The sequence below is a fragment of the Chinchilla lanigera genome, unplaced genomic scaffold, assembly GCF_000276665.1.
Source record: "Chinchilla lanigera isolate Chin_1 unplaced genomic scaffold, ChiLan1.0 scaffold00038, whole genome shotgun sequence".
Classification (NCBI taxonomy): Eukaryota; Metazoa; Chordata; class Mammalia; order Rodentia; family Chinchillidae; genus Chinchilla; species Chinchilla lanigera.
This window is the reverse complement of record NW_004955439.1, coordinates 4,367,737-4,385,606: the sequence shown is the minus strand read 5'-3', so window position 1 is coordinate 4,385,606 and position 17,870 is coordinate 4,367,737. Positions and strand designations below refer to the sequence as shown.

The following is a 17,870-nucleotide window of genomic DNA, read 5'->3' as shown; positions in this document are numbered from 1 at the left end:
AAGAGAGAACTCTCACCTGGTTACTGGCTCTTCAGCTGTGGGCACTGCCCCCCTCCCGTCACAGTGACTGCCCTCTTGTACCCCTCTGCCAGGCCCAAACCCCTCACCTTTAGGATCTCATTCCCACAGGGTCCCCCCTTTCCTTCCTAACTAGGCCATGTCCACCAGTGCACCATATCTCAAGTTAAGAAATGCCCTTTTGCTGGGCGTGGTGGCACACATCTGTTTCCCAGCACTTGGGAAGCTGAGGCAGGAGGATCACTGCAAGTTTGAAGACAGCCTGGGCTACACAGTAAACTGAAGACCAGCCTGAACTACACAGTGAGACAGTGAGGAAATTTTCTCTGCTTGTAGTCCCAGTACTGTGGAAGACTGAGGCAGAAGAATCACAAGTTTGAACTCAGGCCCGGTAACTTTTATTTTGAGACCCAACAGGGCTGGGGCTGGGGCTGGGGCTGGGGCTCAGTACCACAAGACACGGAGACAGAGACAGAGACAGAGAGAAAGAGGAAGGAGGAGGAAGGAAGGAAAAAAGAAAGGAAAGGAAGTGGAGGGGAGGGGAAGGGAGGAGAGAAGAGAGGAGGGAAGGAGGGGAGTGACTCAGCCCTTATTTCTGGCCCCCCACGTGAGGGCTCGTGTACACGTGTTGTCACATGTTGTCACGTGTTGTTCATATGTCCTGTCTGTGCGGTCCTTACTTGCTGTATTAGCTTTCCCTCCTCGCTCTCCCTTGAGGCTGTCCCGTCCTGGCTTCTGTCCGGGGGCTCCTCTGAAACCTTGCTTCCAGGCCCCTGGGACTCCTCTGCCTTGTGGGTCCACCCCTGGCACTCCCAGTGTTCACACCTACTTCCCGCAGTGTTCTCTTCCTTTGCCTTTTGCAGTGCTCTGTTCTCCTGGTTGGAATCCTTCCTCGCTGCCTGTTTCCCCCCAGGATCTAGGACAGTGTCCCAGGCACCTGGAAGGCAAGCTTCCCAGAGTGTGTGAATGCGACTGTGACCCCTCTTCCCTCAGGCTCCCCAGCTCCCTAAAATCTTACACGCGGAGGGGTGGGAGGATCACTTCAGGAGGGAGTGTGTACTGCTGGGCAGACAGGGAGGAGGCACTGAGGTGGGGACGAATCTCCTGAGCTAGGAAGAAGAGGTGGGGAAGAACCGAACTGGGAACTGGTTTGGCTGGTTTGTGCAGGAAGCAGTGATGGAGCAGCTGGAAAGTAGCTAGGAGCAGAAGCTCTCGCATGCAGAATAGACAGATGGAAGCCTCGATCCAGGTGGACTCCCTGGGGAGACTGAAGACCTAGAACTGAGCTGGGTGTTCGGCCACAAAAAGAAGGCACGTTGCTCCAGTGCCCAGAGAGAACATGCACAGGGTTGGGGGGGTGTCAACGAAGCAGGTCCAAGAAAGTCACCTGAAGAGAAGATGGGGTCTCAACTCACCCTCAGGATAGAACAAGAGTGTGGGCCTGCAATAAAGGGGCACGGTATGATCTGAGTTGGGGCTGTCTTGTGATAGTGATCTATGATATGCATTCCTACTGCCTGCCAGGACTGTCACTGGACAAGGTCTGAGAAGGTCCCCAAAGCAGAAATGGGAAGCTAAATCCACCTGTGGTGGACTAACAACTGGTGGTCAACTTGTAGCACCCAGCTGAACTGAACCAGCCTGGTGCTGGGTGTAGGAGGCCCCCCTGAGGATTGTTGCCAGCAGCATAAGAGGCAGAACTGCAGACGAAGTTTAAAAGCCATTGGGAGCTGTTGGAAGCTGTCGGCAGCTGTTGGAAGCTGTTGGTTTTCCTGGAGGAGCTTGTCATGCTGGCTTTTCTGATGAACTCAGCTGTTCTCATGGTCAAAGGAGCTTGGGACCTCACTGTTGCTGACAATGGCTGTGGTTTGCTTTGGGGGAGCTCTGATACCCACTTTGAGCATTGCTTCCTGGCTCCGGAGGGGAGGATGATGCACTGCTCACACTTCTAGAGAAGCTTGTCAACTTGGCTTTGCTGATAGGAGCCTAGCTCTTCTCATCTTTGGAGGAGTTGGGACCTCACTGCTGCTGAGGATGGCTGTGGTACTTTTTGGGGGAGCTCTGATTCCTATTTTGAGTGTCACTTCCTGACTCCAGTGCAGATCCCTCAGCCTGGTAGAATAGATCATCCCACTGGCACAGACTTTCTAGTTTCCACCACTGCTTTGGGCCTTTCCAGCACAGATCCGTGAAACAGGCCTGCATGAAGCATTGCTGTGGGCTCTTGGCCTTCATTTGGACTCAGAGGGGCATTGTTGTGGGCTCTAGGTCTTCACCTGCACTCATGTAGGACATTACCATGGGATCCAGGCCCTCAGTTGGATTCTTTGGTCTTTAGTATGTGGACAGATTTCCTACACTCTTTGTATATGACTGTTTGGGTGGTTATCATAAAATAATCTTACAAATATGTGTCTTGTATGGTATTGTTCCCCTTGCAAAACCCCAAACTACAAAACCACCCTAACTGCAGAATAAGTTGCAGGTTCACTGACTCCCATTGTAGCAAGAAAAAAATTTTGGGACACATCACTAAGAGGCCTAAAGGGATTATTAAGCACAAGTTTTAAAGTACATACTCATAGAAATAGAATGCGATCCTCCAGAGAGAGGCATGTGGTAATCTGGGGCTTGATATATTTATGGGTGATTTAAGAGTAGAAATCTGTGTAACTTGTGAATCGATGGAAAAAGGGGATTCAACTAACAGATGAAAGGTGGCAGCTCTTTCTGGGGGTAACAGTTGGTGCCCCATTCATAGGTGACAGCCATCACAATTATCACAGTGTTAGAACTATAGCCCACCCACAGGGAAAGGCCTATTTTAAAGGTGAAAAGAAGTGATCCAGTCCCAGGTAAAAGAGGCCCATTTGGAGGTAAAAGGAATTGCCTGTGTTTGCTTATTGTCTCTTGGGAGAAAAAAAAAATTTTAACCTGGGCTTGCATCCTGACGCTACAGTTTTTATTTTTAAAATTATGATTTTCCTTGTCTCCTTTTTACCTATTTCTTTGGTCCTACTCACTGCCCTAAAACACTTTGATCCCTTATTTGTAGTAAGGGGTGCAGAGGGGCAGAAGTTCTATTTTCTTGTAACTGCTTCAAGCTGACGCGGGACTCTGACCCTACCTAGCCAGGGAACAAAAGCCTGATTTCAAAAGAAGATGGGTTTTGTTGTTTGGTAAACCATCATCTTTTGACAGTCAGGAAAAGAGGACAAGAATGTTAGCAAGGTATTGGAGCTTAAACTTTATCTTATAGCCATGTTAAATAAGCAAGAGCCCAAAATTAAAATTAAAATCTTGGGGAATAGTGGTTCTAAAAAGTTGTACAAGGCAGAAAAATATTAGGTAGTATTTGAGATAAACCTTTTATTTTTGATATTAACCTCTATTTGTTTTGAAGTGTTTACCCAAATATAACAAGTGGAGTTTAAGAGCATACAGACTCCTTGTTTTGTCGACAAGCAACCTAATATCCTCCTATTTTAATAACAACAGTGAAGGAATACACTAAATAAAGATATTTATGTTTTTGTGCCCATCGGACCATAACTTTTTTTTTTTTTTTACTATAGTGCTTAGAACCTGTATCTGGCATGCATTTTGTAGACTTGAAGGCTTTTTATAGTGACTTGCTCTAGATAATATAAACATATAAAGTCTGGAGTAGATAACAGAAAGTTAGTTCCTACCACAAAGGTAACAAGGCTTAGTGGCTGGAAAATTTATTTGTGTTGCCATTGTTATTTTAGAGGCACACCTATACAAGAAACTAAATCTTTACCTGGGGGTATTTTAAAATACATTAAAATGGGAATGGGAATATACTAAGAGAGACTGAAGGACGGAGTTTTGGAAGGACTAGTGGGACTGGGATCAAGACTTTTGGGACTATAGGCCAGAATGTTAAAGGTGCTTGCCAGTAGGGGCTGGTATAGTGTTTGGCACCCCTTTTACATCTCGCCTTTGCATTTAATATTACTATGCAAGCCAGGAGATAGGGAAATCTAGGCAGATAGGGCGCAGGTCCTAAATAGTTAATTTAAACTAAACTAAAAGTCAGGGCTTAAGTAAATTAGCATGCCAGACCATCAGGGCCTAATAAAATGCAAGAGACAAAAGAACAGCTCCTTAACCAAGTGGGAGATCTTGGAGGAAGTAAAATACAAATGAAGCCGCTTGCTTTCCAGACATCAAGGGCCTACCTGCGACCAGGAGCATCTCTCTCTTCTGCGATGGACATGTACACGGGTCCCAAATACTGTGTAAAAACCCCAAAGACCTAAACATCTGCAGTGCCCACCTTCCAGAGCACCCCTGTCTGACGAGCGAAGAGCTTCTGTCTTATTTTTTCTGATACCCACACATCTGGCCATTCCCCACCACTTGCCCTTTGCTGTTTTGTAGGCTTAAATCTTCATTGCCTCAAAACAAGGACTGGAGATCTGGTTACACTATTATCCTATACTTTTCTGCAGAGTGTTTAAGATCAAGTCAGAGTAAGCCCTGTGTTAATCAAAATGTATCTGTCTGTCTGTCCATCTGTCTTTCTTTCTATATATGTCAAGGTCAGCAAAGGCTCCTCAGGGCTACTTATGGAGCCAGGTGAGAGGCCTCTTAGCTCCTCTAGTTTTTTTTCCTCTACCAGTTGTGACCGACTACTGCTGGGATGGGTCCCAGTCTTGCTTGACCATATGGCTTTCTTTTGAAAAAAAAAAAAAAAAAAAAAAAAAAAGTAGATAAGAGAAAGATAAGAAAAGAGAAAAGAAAGAAAAGAAAATTTAACCAGGCCATGTCCTGAAGCTACAGTTTTTAGATTTTAAATTATGATTTTCCTTGCCTCCTTTTTACCTGTCTCTAGTTCTTTTATCCTAGGCAGGCAGGCAGTGTTAGAATGCGAGGCATTCACATCTGTTTGATGTTTAGAGCTCTGCGGCCCACTGCTAGTGCTGCTTCCTCAAGGATAGAGGTCTGTGGGAAAAAATGCACATCCCCATTTAACAGGCTTGTTGTGTCTTTTTAGATCTTGAGGGATTTTTTGGAGTGAGTTTCCTGAAAGGGAAAAAGGTATTGTAACCTTGGGTAACTTTTATGTCCCGAAGCTGCAGTTTTGCTTATAAGTATAGTTTTTAAATTACCATTTTTCTTGTCTCAGCCTATCTTTATTTCTTCTATCCTGCCTCGGAAGGGCTGGTACAGTGCTGTTCAGAGCAGGAGGAGCTGCTGCTTCGGGCTGGACTCTCTCTGCTCTTCCAGGCGTCAGCTCCCTCTCCACTTTTTTTTTTTTTAATGCAAATTGCTATGCTAGATTTCGCTTTTTAAGGAAGGAAGACTCAACTATAAAGACTCAGGAGAGCCTTGCACTCCAGCTGCCTTGTCCCAGGAGCCCCTCAGGCCTGGTTACCTCAGCAGTGCAGGTGCAGCGTCGGGCGGGATGGGGCTGTGGAGAGCACGGGGATGTCCCCTTGACCACGGATGGTTTTCTGGCTCTGGCTGCAGGAGACTCAACTTTCCTCCTGTTTTCTTTGGCTGGGCTGTAACCTTAGCACAGCATGGTGGGAGGCAGAACATTTGCTTGGCTAATACTTTTTGATGGTCCGCCTCCCTAGGGCACTTGGTGACCTGGGCTTTTTGGTGAGAGAGAGACAGAAGGGAAGACAGAAACTTTCTCTTAGCAGCTGACTGTCTGGCCAGTTGGCTTTTGTCTTGGAGCTCCACTTCTGTTTCAAAGGGTTGCTTGAATTTTCACTTTGCTTAGCAACCCTCCCATAAGCTTTCTATGCTACAGGGAAATTGTTGTCTTGCTGAAGGGCTGCTTCAGCTCTAAACTGATAACTCCAGAAGGAACAGCCACCGGCTAGTCTGTACTGAGTTCGGGATCAGCACAAGAAGGAAGCCAGTCCATACTTTTGAGACCCGGAAATATAAGAAGATGGTTTAAAACATCCTACCCAAGAATGCGGCCACATATGGTGCCCAGGCTTGGGCTGTCTGCAGTGTTCAATTGACCTACTTCTTTTTCTGGGCAGGGCTCTGCTGGCATTTCCTTATGGCACGTTATGGTGGAAAATGTTAGAGAAAGAAGCGCATGCGGTGGTTGGTCTAATTGGAGCTGGACTGCTGCTTCCTGCACAGGAGCACAGCCTGGGGTTCTGGTTCTTTAGCAGAGCAGACTTCGGCCACTGCGGGCTCTGCTTGCCCCCTAGCTCCGTCCTGAGAACCTGAGTCCCCAGGCCACATTTGTGGTGCTTTGTGCAAGTGTCCAGTCCTGGGAAGCTTCTCAAGCAGCAGCTGTTTGTCCTCTACCCAACCCTGGACCTGGAAGTAGGGTCTTCCTGGATCACCTCCAGTCTCTGAGTGGCTTCAGTTCTTTATTTCTAGTGCCTCTCAGTCCACATGGCTTTTAGCAATCAAGATTAGGTTTATTATAAGACTTGTTGACATAAACAACTTTTCTCAAGTTACTAGGAAACAGGCCTAAAAGTCAAGCTCATGGTCAAGCTCTTTTGCAGAAAGGGACTCTGGGTCTGTTAACACTAGACTTCATATACACCATGAGGCTAAGCTACCTTCTGCCCTGCCTGAGGCCATAGTCAGGTTCCTTGGTGGTTTTTTTCTTCCCCTCTGTCAATTTTACAAATGCTATCTTCATTCTTGGTACCTTCAGTCTCCACACTGGTGAGCCTGCTGACTCACTCTTTGTCGCCCAACTCCCTCCCTCCCTCCGCCCCTTCCCCTGCTCCATTGCTGAGGACTAAACCCAGGACCTTCACACTGAGTCACATTCCCAGCCCATTTTATTTAGAGATAGGGTCATGTAAGATTGTCCAGGCTGGTGTCAAACTTGGGATCCTCCTGCATAAGGTGCATGTGCCAACACACCTGTTCCAACTCCACTTTGTGAGCCACCCATCCCTCTGTCCCCTCCTGCCTGTGATCTTTGTCCATCCTGGGGTCATGACCCCTTCAGCCTGTTACCTCTCACCACACTCCTCCCTTAGGTCTTAACTTCTCTACTTCAGGGCAGAGAGCAGCCCTGCCTGATGCCCCCACCTGGCTCCCACCTGCTGTGTGAGACAGTGGTATAGGGAGGGCCAGTGAAGGAGGGAGGGGGCTCCAGGAACATTGCAGTCAGGGTAAGAAACTGGGCTTTTTATGAGGTTTTGGGGATATAGAAAAGGGGTCTAGGCAGCAAGCATAATTACATAAGAATGTTTTTCCTGGCTCACTTGTAGATCTTGTAGATCTACACCTTGTAGCTCTTCCAGGAGCACTAGTATTTTTTAGTATTATGTTTACAGCTGCAGTTTTGACAAAAACCACTTCCTTAGGCCTTTAGCTTTAGGTAAAAAGACAATAAGGAAGTCTCTACTATCTTTTAGACACATGAGGAGGGACTCTTTGGAGGACTGAATGGACATAACATCAAAGGTTTGTTGCTAGAAGATTTGTTGCTGGGCATCGTGGTTTGGCACAGGCCTGTAATCCTAGCACTTGGGAGGCTGAGGCAGGAGGATCACCGAGAGTTCAGGGCCAGCCTGGGCTACATAGTAAGTTCAAGGCCAGCCACCATCTCTGTCCCCTTCCCACGTTGTTTCTGACCTTAGCAGCACAGTGCTCCTATCAGGGAGAAGTCTTTTGACCCCACTTCCCTATCCTGCTCCACATACACGCATACGCATGTATACTCGCACACATGCACAGAATTCCTCAGAGAATTAACCAACTGCATTTTCTCCTGCGGCTTCATTCAGATTTTTGCCCTCCACTTTCCTGAAGCTGTTCCTCTGGGTCACCAGTGTCCCTCCGTGATTCTCTCAGTCACGTGCAGACACAGCAGCTGCCTCTGCCCTCCGGGCTACCCCAGCTTCCCGGAAATGCCTTCTTGCCTTGTCTTCAGGGCCCCTTTGACATCTGGGTGTTCTTACTCTTCTTGACCACTTTCCAGGGGCCCTGACCTTCAACTGTGCCTAGAAGCCAGCACCTTCCCTGCCCAGGGGCTCCCCTCCAGCCCCACAATTTTAGACACTTCCTACTAGCCAGCACCCAGCGGGACGTGGCTGGCATAGGCCCACTTGTCTGTTGCTGCTCTGTGGCATGGCGGCCGTGTGATGCCCCGCTGGAGCTATCCTCAGAGCCCATCCTGCGACGGTCCTGTGGTTACTTCTTTTGTGTGTGTAAATAGGGTTTCACTAAATTGCCGGTGCTGGGCTCAAACTGTGATCCTCTTGCTTAGTCTCCCAGGCTGTTGGGATTACAGGCCTGTCCCACTAAGGATGGGTTTTGCTGTGGTTTTTAAGAGCCCTTGTGATGGGGTGAGTTGGAGTAGGGCATGATATAGCTCAGTGGTAGAGCACTTGCCTGGTATAAGCAATGCTCTAGGTTCAATACCCAGGACACATGCGTGCATACATACATATGTGAGCTCGTTATCTTTCAGAGCTTTTCTTACTGAAGTCTTATCTTTCAGAGCTTACTGAAGCCTGAGTCAGTAGAATGATGCCATGGCTGGGGTTCACTCAGAGTCATCTGAAGCAGAGCTTCTCAAACTCTGGTCTGCATCAGACTCTCCCGAGGGCTTGTCACAGTGCACATGGCTCTGGGGTGTGCAGGGCTCATGCTCACACTCTCTGAGCCAGAGGCCCAGTCATTTGTTTTCAGTGCTGCTGCCTCTATGAGGACCACATTTGGAGACCCATTGATCTTAGATGGGTGAGTAGGTGGGGACATAAGTGAAAGTGAGTGGGGCAGAGTTGGCAGCAGGCAGAGCAGGTGGTACATGGTGATGTGGGCACAAAGGGTCTGTTGTACTTTTCTTCAGAAATTTTAGAGACACAGAGACAGACAGAGATTGAGAGCTGCCTGGCTTCTCCAGAGTTTAACGGCTTCTTAGCACTTCCATTGCTATGCCCTGTCCAAGTTAGCATCCTTTCTTGCCTAGATACTGGAGCGTCTCCTAAGTGGTCTGCTCACTTTCCTTATTGTCCCCCTAGAGTTCTCAACAGCGGCCAGAATGATCCGCAAAGCTCAGCAGTGGCTGTCATCTCACTCAGAGTGAAACCCCCTACCTTTGTGTGGCCTAAGAGGCTTCGTACAACGTGTTGCTCACTCTTTCCTCCGTGAGCCTTCAGGCACACTGCCCCAGCCTCCTTCTTGGTCCTTGTACATGTCAAGAGTGCATCTGCCACAGGACCTTTGCCTGTGGCTCTCTGGGGCCTGTGGTGCTCTCTACCCATTGGTCATCTGTCACTTCCTTTAGGTCTGTATTCAAATGTCCCCTGGGGTGAGGCCTTATCAGTCCTAACTGTCTAAAATTCTACAGGCACAGCCCCCACTTCCATACCTGCTTTCCTGCTTAACTCTTCCTCCTCAGCACTGTGTTGTGCTTATTGATCTCACCTGTCTCCATTGGCTCCCAGCAGGCTCCACCCCTTCCTCTGCCCCTGCCTGCCTGTGCCTGGACAGTGCCACCACTCAGGCCTCCTGCCCATCCAGGTCTGGCCTCACCTGCTATCACTTGTCCATCCTTTATCCATGTTCCTTCTTTGCCACTCTCTGCCAAATGCATGCTTACTCTGCTCTAGCGCGGATGACTTTTGCCTGTTCCTCTGCAGGGTCCCAGTGTCTGGCATGTGTGTCTGGAATCATTGTCCTGTGGAAAGCCTACAGAAAAAGAAACAAAAAGCACAAGAGGTGGGGAATATTCTGTCTATTTTCCAGACATTAAGTGAGGAGGGGCAGAATTTGCAAATGGGCAGCCAAATGCGGCCCACAGAGGTGTGCATCCACCCCCATAATGCTAAAAATAAGTGCCGATTGGTTGCCAACACTGAAAAATCAGCAGTGTCCTACTTTCTTTGCAAACGGCAGCCCTGGCTGCTGTGCCCACCTGGCATCTCCTGGCAACAACTGTCCATCCCCACGTGCAAGCGGGGTGTTCTATGGCCCTTCCAGGGGCTTCATTCATTCATGACCTACCTGATGCTTGTACACATCTGATTGTGACCTCCATTCTGGAAAGCAAAAAAGATTTCTTCTTCCCGCAGACCAACCTGTGAAAATATAGTGTTTGGGGCTAGGGTATGGTGTAACATTGGCCTGGCCCTGGGAGCACGGCCATGGGCAGTGAAAGCAGCCAGGCCATTGCAGCTGGGGTGGCGTAAGGGGATGCATGGCAAGCCCGAGGACAATGTGAGGGCCAGGCATTGAAGAAAGAGAAGCAGTTCATGGAGAGACCCTCTGCAGGGAATCCAGGCTTCACAAAGACTGGCTCACCAAATAAGCAGGTTACCAAGTGTCAGGCTGGTGTGTCTCCAAAAAGATTTGTTGGAGCCCTAGCCCCCAGTACTGCAGAATGGGACTTTATTAGGAAGCAAGAGTTTCTGCAGCTGTGATGTCAAGATGAGGTCAGATGGGAGTAGGGTGGGTCCCTAACCCAGCCGTGAGGGCTGTCTGTAGGAGATGGCAGGAGAAGTCAGCAGGGTGGAGACGGCAGTGTGATACTAGAGGCAGACTTTGGAGTGACACAGCTACAAGCCAAGAAGCGCCAAGGACCACCAGAGGACACTGGAAGCCAGAGGAGCGGTGGAAGGACCCTCCCCTGCAGGACCACAGGGAGGGGCCCTGTGCATACCTTGGTTTCAGGTGGTTTTGATCTCTGCACCTGTGAGAGAATAAATTGTTTCAAGCCTCCAAGTTTGTTTACAGTTTGTCTGTTAAGGATGGGAAAACAGTGCTTAACACTTGATTATCATATCTGCGAAGATCATGGCCTGTTTAGAGTTATCCCTGTTTTGAATTAGGGGGTTGTATAAGTCAGTGATAAAGTTGTTTTTATTAGAGAGTCAATAATTTACAGGAATAGAGTGGGATGAGGTGGCCCTGCTGGGTTTTGTTTGTTTTTAAATATAAGGGTGAAAAGGCTTTTTTTTAACTTTGTGTTTGTTTAATTTTCCTGGTGGCGGGGGAGTGTGGTGTCCAATGCCATCTGTGATTCCCCAGAGCCAGGGGTCAGTTTAGTTTCCAAGGCTTCCTCTGGGGTCATTTTCCCACCCTGAAGTGTGGACAGGACCACAAGGCTTTGTTTTGCAGCTTCCTGTCATTCTGTTTGATTTGCTCAGGTTTATTTGCATAGCTGAGTGAATGCACAAAGCCTTCTTTGTTTTATGGTTAACCAAGTGAGAACCAGATAACACTGAGGTTTAAGAGTCTGAATGCTGTGCAAAAGGGCTAGAATTGAAATAGATGTTGTTGGGTCAGAATGACTTTGTTGTATTTATTAGCTGGTCTCCGGAGATGCCTACCTACACCTATATGCTGGGAAGGACTTGGCCATTCGCTTGGCTTGCAGGAAAGGAGTCTGGGATTTCACAGCCCTGGAGCAGGGAGCAGGCCAGGAGGATTCCATGGGCACAGGACATAGTCCCGAGTTCCATAACAGTGGGCTTATGGACAGTGGCAGAGGACAGTCCTTATCTGGGCCAGTGAGCAGATTCTAAGAGGAAGAGGCTGCCTCTTCCTTCTCTTCACTTTTCCTGAATGGGTGGGCAGAGAACAGGAGGTCTGTGTGCCCCAAAGAGGTTCACATCCCAGTCCCTTCCCTGCAGATGTGATCAGATTGAGGACCTTGAGATGGGAGATCATCATGGACCACTGGGTGGATCCAATGTACTGGCAAGAGCCCTTAAAAGATGGAAGAGGGAAGCAAGAGAGAGACAATGAGATGTGAAGTGAAAGCAGAAATCAGTGCTGCAGTTGCTGATTTGGAACGGGGAGGAAGTGGCTGAGAGCCAAGGGATGCAGGTGGACCCTAGGTGTAGAGAAGGCAAGGAACTCCACTTTTCTGCAAGTCTCTAGCAGGAGTTCGGACTTACGAACACCTTCATTTGAGCACCATGACTCAAATGAACAGAATTCCAACCTGCAAAATTGAAAGATCATAAATTTGCCATGCAATATAGTTATTTGTTACAGCTGTGATAGGAGGCTAGTAAGCCATGCAATATAGTAAGCCATGCAATATTGTTATTTGTTACAGCTGTGATAGGAGGCTAGTACATCATTTCACATGCTGCCTCTCCAGCTGCCCTAGGTTGCTGAGGTACATTAGTGGAAAAAGTGGAACTGTGGCTTTCTAGACCTCTTCTAAGGAACTCTAAAATCCTAATTTCATAGATACTTTGTTTACTGTAAGTAACCATCGATGCCAGCAAAGTCTGCTTAGTTCTCAGTTCTGGGGCTTCTGGCTTCTCATAGAGATTTGTGATTTCATTCATTATCTTTAGATTACTCAACAAAACAAAACAAAAACAACCCAAAAAAATCAAGATTTGGAAGAAAATTCATTTATTAAGCTTATTGTTAACCTTTTTGAAGTTACTAACTTCTTTGAGACTTTATTGAAAACCATGGATCCTAGCTTGATAAAAATATGTGCCAAAAATTGTGTACATCTTAGAGATTATATAGATTTCCTCCAAAGATATCTCTTGAAGATCCATAGCTGCTAGGGACTTCTGTGTCACCCTAGGTGAAGAGCCTTGGAATTAAATAAGTCCATACAGATCAAAGGATTACTTTCCCAGCAAGGCTCCCACTGGGCTTTGCTGAGCTCTTCCATCAGGTTCAGAGGATCCTCCGTGTTTGTGCCCCCATATTTGTAAATTCACCTGCTCTCAAACATGTGTTTGTAGTCTCAGGATCCGGACTGTGTTTGTTAGAATCTGTGATCCCAAGGTCCAGACTCACAGCATTTTCGTGGGTGTTTGTGGACCTGAGCGGAGTGGAAAAAATTTGTATTGCCCAGTGCACATGTTCCAGCTGAGACTGAGCAAATCAGTGCTCCGCAGTGTGTCTCATACTGTAAGATCTCTTTAGTGCCACATTTTGTGCATTTCTATCACCAATAAAAATGGCCCCCAGGCGGAGGGTTGAAGTGCTGTCAGCATTTCTATATGCAAGAAGGCCATGCTGTGTCTTAAAGAGAGAACACTTGTGTTTGATAAGCTTCGTTCTATTTTGAGTTATTGTGCTATTTGCCATGAGTTAAATGGGATTCAATCAACAGCTTGTGATCAATAAACCTTCTTTAAACAGAAACACACATTAAACTATATTGTTTAGTTGATGGAAATGTTGACCAGAGGCTTGAAGGGACCAAACCCTGTATGTCCCCCAAGAACTGGTGACTTTGTAGAAGGGAACTACTGCAAATAACAAGACATGAATGTCTTTGCAAGTTGATGGCCTTTTCAGCTCTGCTGGTAACCAGCCTTTCTCTTTAAATCACATCTTAACTGCAATCTTTCCTGGAGAAATAGAGGAGTGGTCTCTGGCCTCATGGTCTGCCCCACCAGCCACCAGCCAGCTATCAGCCATGGCCGAGCCCCAGGGTACCCAGATGAGCCCTGTTTGGTGGGGGTGGCAGATCCTGCTGTAGGAGCCAGGTTCCTGCCCACTGCCCCCATGCCAGCTGGAGGAGAAAGAGGAGGGCACACACAGGCTGCGGAGCAGGTGGCTCTGGGCTACCAGGACTCGGCTGGGGCTGGGGCTGAGGCTGGGAAGAGAGGGGACTGTGACGCTGCTTCCAACCTGTTGGGATAGGTATAGTCTGAGGAGTACAGGAGTGCTGTAGGGGGACAGTTGAAAAGAATAAGAAATCAGGTCTGCCCTAGACAGGGTGGAACAGTGGCTTTTCTCAGCTGGAATGTCAGGACAGATAATGGCTAAAGTAAGGCTCATCCTTTAAATGCTTGTTGGGGCTTTCTGTGCTGGCCTGTCTTGGGTGGGCATCTGCAGAGACAGTACAGAGCGATGAGGGCCAAGTGTTCCCTATGCATCTGTGCTCGGGGCTGGGCACCGGGTCTGCTGTTTTCTGGAATTTCTTCTCCTTTCAACATTGAATCAGGGATCTTAGTTCCTCGTTGAAATTCCTGAACTCCAGGAGCTGAGCAGTCTACGGAAGACTTCTTTCTGAGGCTCGGAAGGACCAGGCAGAGAAGGAGCCCGCTGTTTCTTTTCTCACCTGGTTTTGTGATGATGCAGAAGTGCCTTCTGCCAGTTCAAGTTCTCGGCCTGAACGCCAGGGCTCCTCCAGGGCTGTGTGTGGAATTGGAAGGCTGGTTGTTCTTGGATGTGGGGACAAGTCAGCTTTCTTTTCATATTTTCTAACTGAGATTTGGCATTTCTTTCAATGACTAAGGTAAACAACAGAACCAGTTTGTCAAGGCTTTGCCACCAGTACAGATATTTTTACATGACAGGAAATCTCAAAACAGCATTTATTCCCATCACTAGTTTGACATTAAGTTGCTTAGTAGGTCCCCTTCTTTATTTTTGTTATTTAAGATGCTCATAATAAGGCATGTAGATTATTATACCATAACATTAAAAAGTTTTTATAACTACAGTCTGGTAAGATTGATATTCTTAGTAATCCTATGTATTTTGTGATTGGTTTTTGTTACAGCTTTATTGAGATATAATTCTTGTACCATACACTTGACCCATAAAATTAGTAACTCCATACTTACAGAGTTGTGCAGTATCACCAAAATCTAATTTTAGAACATTTTTGTCCCCCTTAAGAGAGACCCCAGAGTTATTAGTAATAACCCCAAACACCTATTCTTCCAGCCTCAGCCCCTGGCAACCATAAATCTATTTTCTGAATCTGTAAATTTGCCTGTTCTGGATATTTCATAGAGATGGAATATTTTTGTGGTCTTTTGTGACCGGCTTCTTTCATGTAGTGCGTTTTTGTGATGATTCGTTTAAAGCATTGCTTGGAGAAGGTGTCCACAGTCCTGCCCCTGCCCGTGGAATAGCTGGGGTCTTGTGGCATCCTGATGAAGGTCAGAGCTCCCTGCTTCTAAGGGGTCTTCTCTGGTCATTTTGCTTTCCGCTTTTGCTTTTGAGTAAGGCTGTGCCTTGGCATGGCACTGACAATCACTGCTAATGACCTAGCAGGCAAGGCCTGTAGCATGCCTTGTCACTCATGGGCCCCCCCCTCTTCATGTCCCCCAGGCAGAAGCAGGTCCCTTGGAGAGTTTTGTTCTCCTGTGGGTGAAACTTAGGAAGGAAAGACATCCCCAGTGGTGAGTGATGCCTCACCTGTTCTTCAGCAGGTGGAGTGGGATGTGGCCCAAGGTGCCTACTGCCAGCTGGAAATTGCAGCCTCAGCCCCTTTGGCCACCCTGGGGTGCACCACACCTTCCCCAGCGCCCAGGAAGCTGTCAGCACTTCAGAGAACAAGCCTTTGGGGAAGGTCTGAATCCCTGCAGCTCTGTGATTCTTGCAGGATAAACCCTCCAAGCATGGTGTTTGTGGGCCGAGCTATTGTCTGCGTTTTCTTTTTCGCGTGGGTGGGAATCAGCTTGGCAAGCGCAGTGTGAATGAACGGGCGTGAGCAGGAGCCGCTGCTGATGTCTGCTCTCCTGTGCTTCTCCCCCAGCTCCTGAAGAGAAGGAAGTCATTAAGGGACAGTATGGCAAGCTCACGGACGCTTACGGCTGCCTCGGGGAGCTCAGGTTAAAATCTGGTGAGTAGCGGCTTGGTGGGAGCAGCTGAGTGTCTCTTGTGCTCATTTGGGAGCGTAGAGTTAGGGCATTTGTTTTAACTACTTTATCTCGTACGATGTTTCCGTCTCGAAGCCTGCTTCTCCATGGGCTTCTCCATGGGGAGGAAGTTGAAGTGACAGACACCTGCTTGTCCCCTGTCTGGTGTGGAGGAGGATGTGGCTCCCAGCCCTGGGTGCCGATGAGGCTCATCTTTATTAGTCTCCAGGGCCTCAGTTTTTCTAAAGTGCTGACTGGGGCTTCTGCTCCAAAGGCTGTTTGTCTCGGGGGGTGGGGTCTGTACTTCCTCTCAGATGTGCCCAGGGAGTTGGACAAGGCCAGGAGACCAGGGAAGAAGCTGGAGACCACATCACAGGCTTCATGAGTGTGTCTGCAGTGGGAGCTGAACTGGGAGGGAGGAGGCACGGCCCGAGAGAAAAGGAGAAATGCACCCCATACCTGCTGTCCAGTGCCTAGTGTGGGAGTCAGGGGAGGAAAGAAAACTGCACTCAAACATTGGTGGCGAGGTCTGTGGAAAGGGGAGAGAGCACACCGGAAGACGTGCACATCCCTGCTCAGCCTGAGACTCCGGAGCTAAGTTGGTCACAGCCGCCTCTGCGCCAGCCACCTCTGCAGCTCCTGGGCCTCAGGCTCCAGGGCCCTCTGGTTCTGCAGTCGCTCTGTTTTTCCTCCTCCCCCAGACACCTGCTTCATGTGAGGCCTATTTGTGTCCTCAGTGTCCTGGCTGTGGAGGTCCCCAGGGGCCTTTGGGGCTGAGACTGGGGTCCAGGTCACATCCCTCATTCTTGGCCCTGCTCAGCTGATATGGAAATGGCTTTGAACTGTCCAAATTCAGGCCTGTGGGGCTTTTCCTACATCCGGGATATCAGAGATCAAGGGTTTCCAAAGCTGGCAGAATAGTGCTGTGTTTGTCACTACTACTTTTCTGGATCTTTTCTGTCATGGGGTGCTTTTTCCTAAGCTCTGATGATTACATCCATCATTTCCAAATAGGAAATGTTTCGGAAAAACCCTCACTGCTCACATGACAAAATGTACTTGTTAAATGTCTTTCTGTGCCAAAGACTAGATGAAGGTAAACTTTCTCAGTCTTAAAGATAAGCCCACATAGTGATGCATCTCTGTCCCCACGTGCAGTAAAGGAAATAGGCAGAGGGTCCCAGGGCTCACCTGGGTCCAAACCCACATCCGTATCCTGCTGCTTCCAAACACTTGCTTTTTCCATGCAAATATGCTCCCTGCCAACAGTCTGGACAGGGTTTGCCCTCCACAGTGAGCTTTCTGAGATTACAAAAGATTCCTATGGCCGTTGCCTTCCTCCATGATGACGGTAAGGATGATGCTAAGCTGGTTTCTCTGTGCTGTGTGTAGGTTTGAAGATTTTAATTTAATTCCACTCTCCCAGTGACTGAGGTCAGCACAGTTACCCTGCTCTGTACTTACTGAAAGGGACCCATCGGCAGCTTCTGCAACGTCCTCTGTCTGCCACAAAACAGCGTAATTCTCGGCACTCAGGATGGCTTATAGTCAAATCTTACAGTTATAGCTGGCAAGCTTTTTTGAGACATAAATGAATGATTCATTTTATATCTGACAGAGATTTGGATGCAGGGAAGGACAGTAACTGGCTCAAATTCACACTGATCTCAAGCCCTAACCTGGATTTTAAACTCATGCCAGATGGCCCAAGGGCCACTTCTACCACCCGGGCTGTCTGCCTTTCTAAGAGGGGCTGGCAACCAGCTTCCAAGGAGGACAGAAAGAGTCATGCTTGTCCTCTCCCAAGGGGCAGTGACTTTTCCTAGGGTGTGATCTAAGATCAGCAACCAGGAATTGTTCCCGACTGGGAGGGTGGCAGCACCCAAAGACATCATTAGAGTGAACCAGGGTATCTTGGGCTCCTGGTCTAGGGGCCGTACACACATTAGTAGACTATTGTAGGGGCAGGAAGTGTACAGAGGTAATTAACTCTGAGTTGCTCTGGCCAGACCAGCCAAGCTGAGTGCTTGGGTGTACACCCTGGCTGGAGCTTGGGCATGGTAAGAGATCATCATCGGGTCCCCAGCCCGATTTCTGATGTCCTCTAAGACCCCAACCCTCCTGCCAGATACCCTCCAGAGTGGGCTTTTAGAAGTTTCCCTGGATATGGTGAACATGTTTGATTTTTGGATGTCAGGATTCTTTGGCCTATTTGTAGCACATTCAGGAGAGTGCCCTGGGGTATCTGAAGGATGGAGATTGGGCATTCACATTGAGGTTTTGAAGTGGTTGGCTGTA

General features: G+C 48.1%; 1 protein-coding gene across 7 annotated transcripts in view; it reads left to right on the top strand.

Moving 5' to 3' along the window:
• Synj2 (synaptojanin 2) overlaps positions 1 to 17,870 on the top strand; it is a gene marked incomplete at its 5' end in the record, with an annotated part of 95,146 nt that overhangs the window by 15,169 nt on the left and 62,107 nt on the right. For all 7 annotated transcript variants that reach the window (XM_005390532.2, XM_005390531.2, XM_013517390.1 and 4 more), the window contains 1 exon segment: positions 15,470 to 15,556. In XM_005390532.2, coding sequence (XP_005390589.2) covers positions 15,470 to 15,556 — 87 coding nt within the window.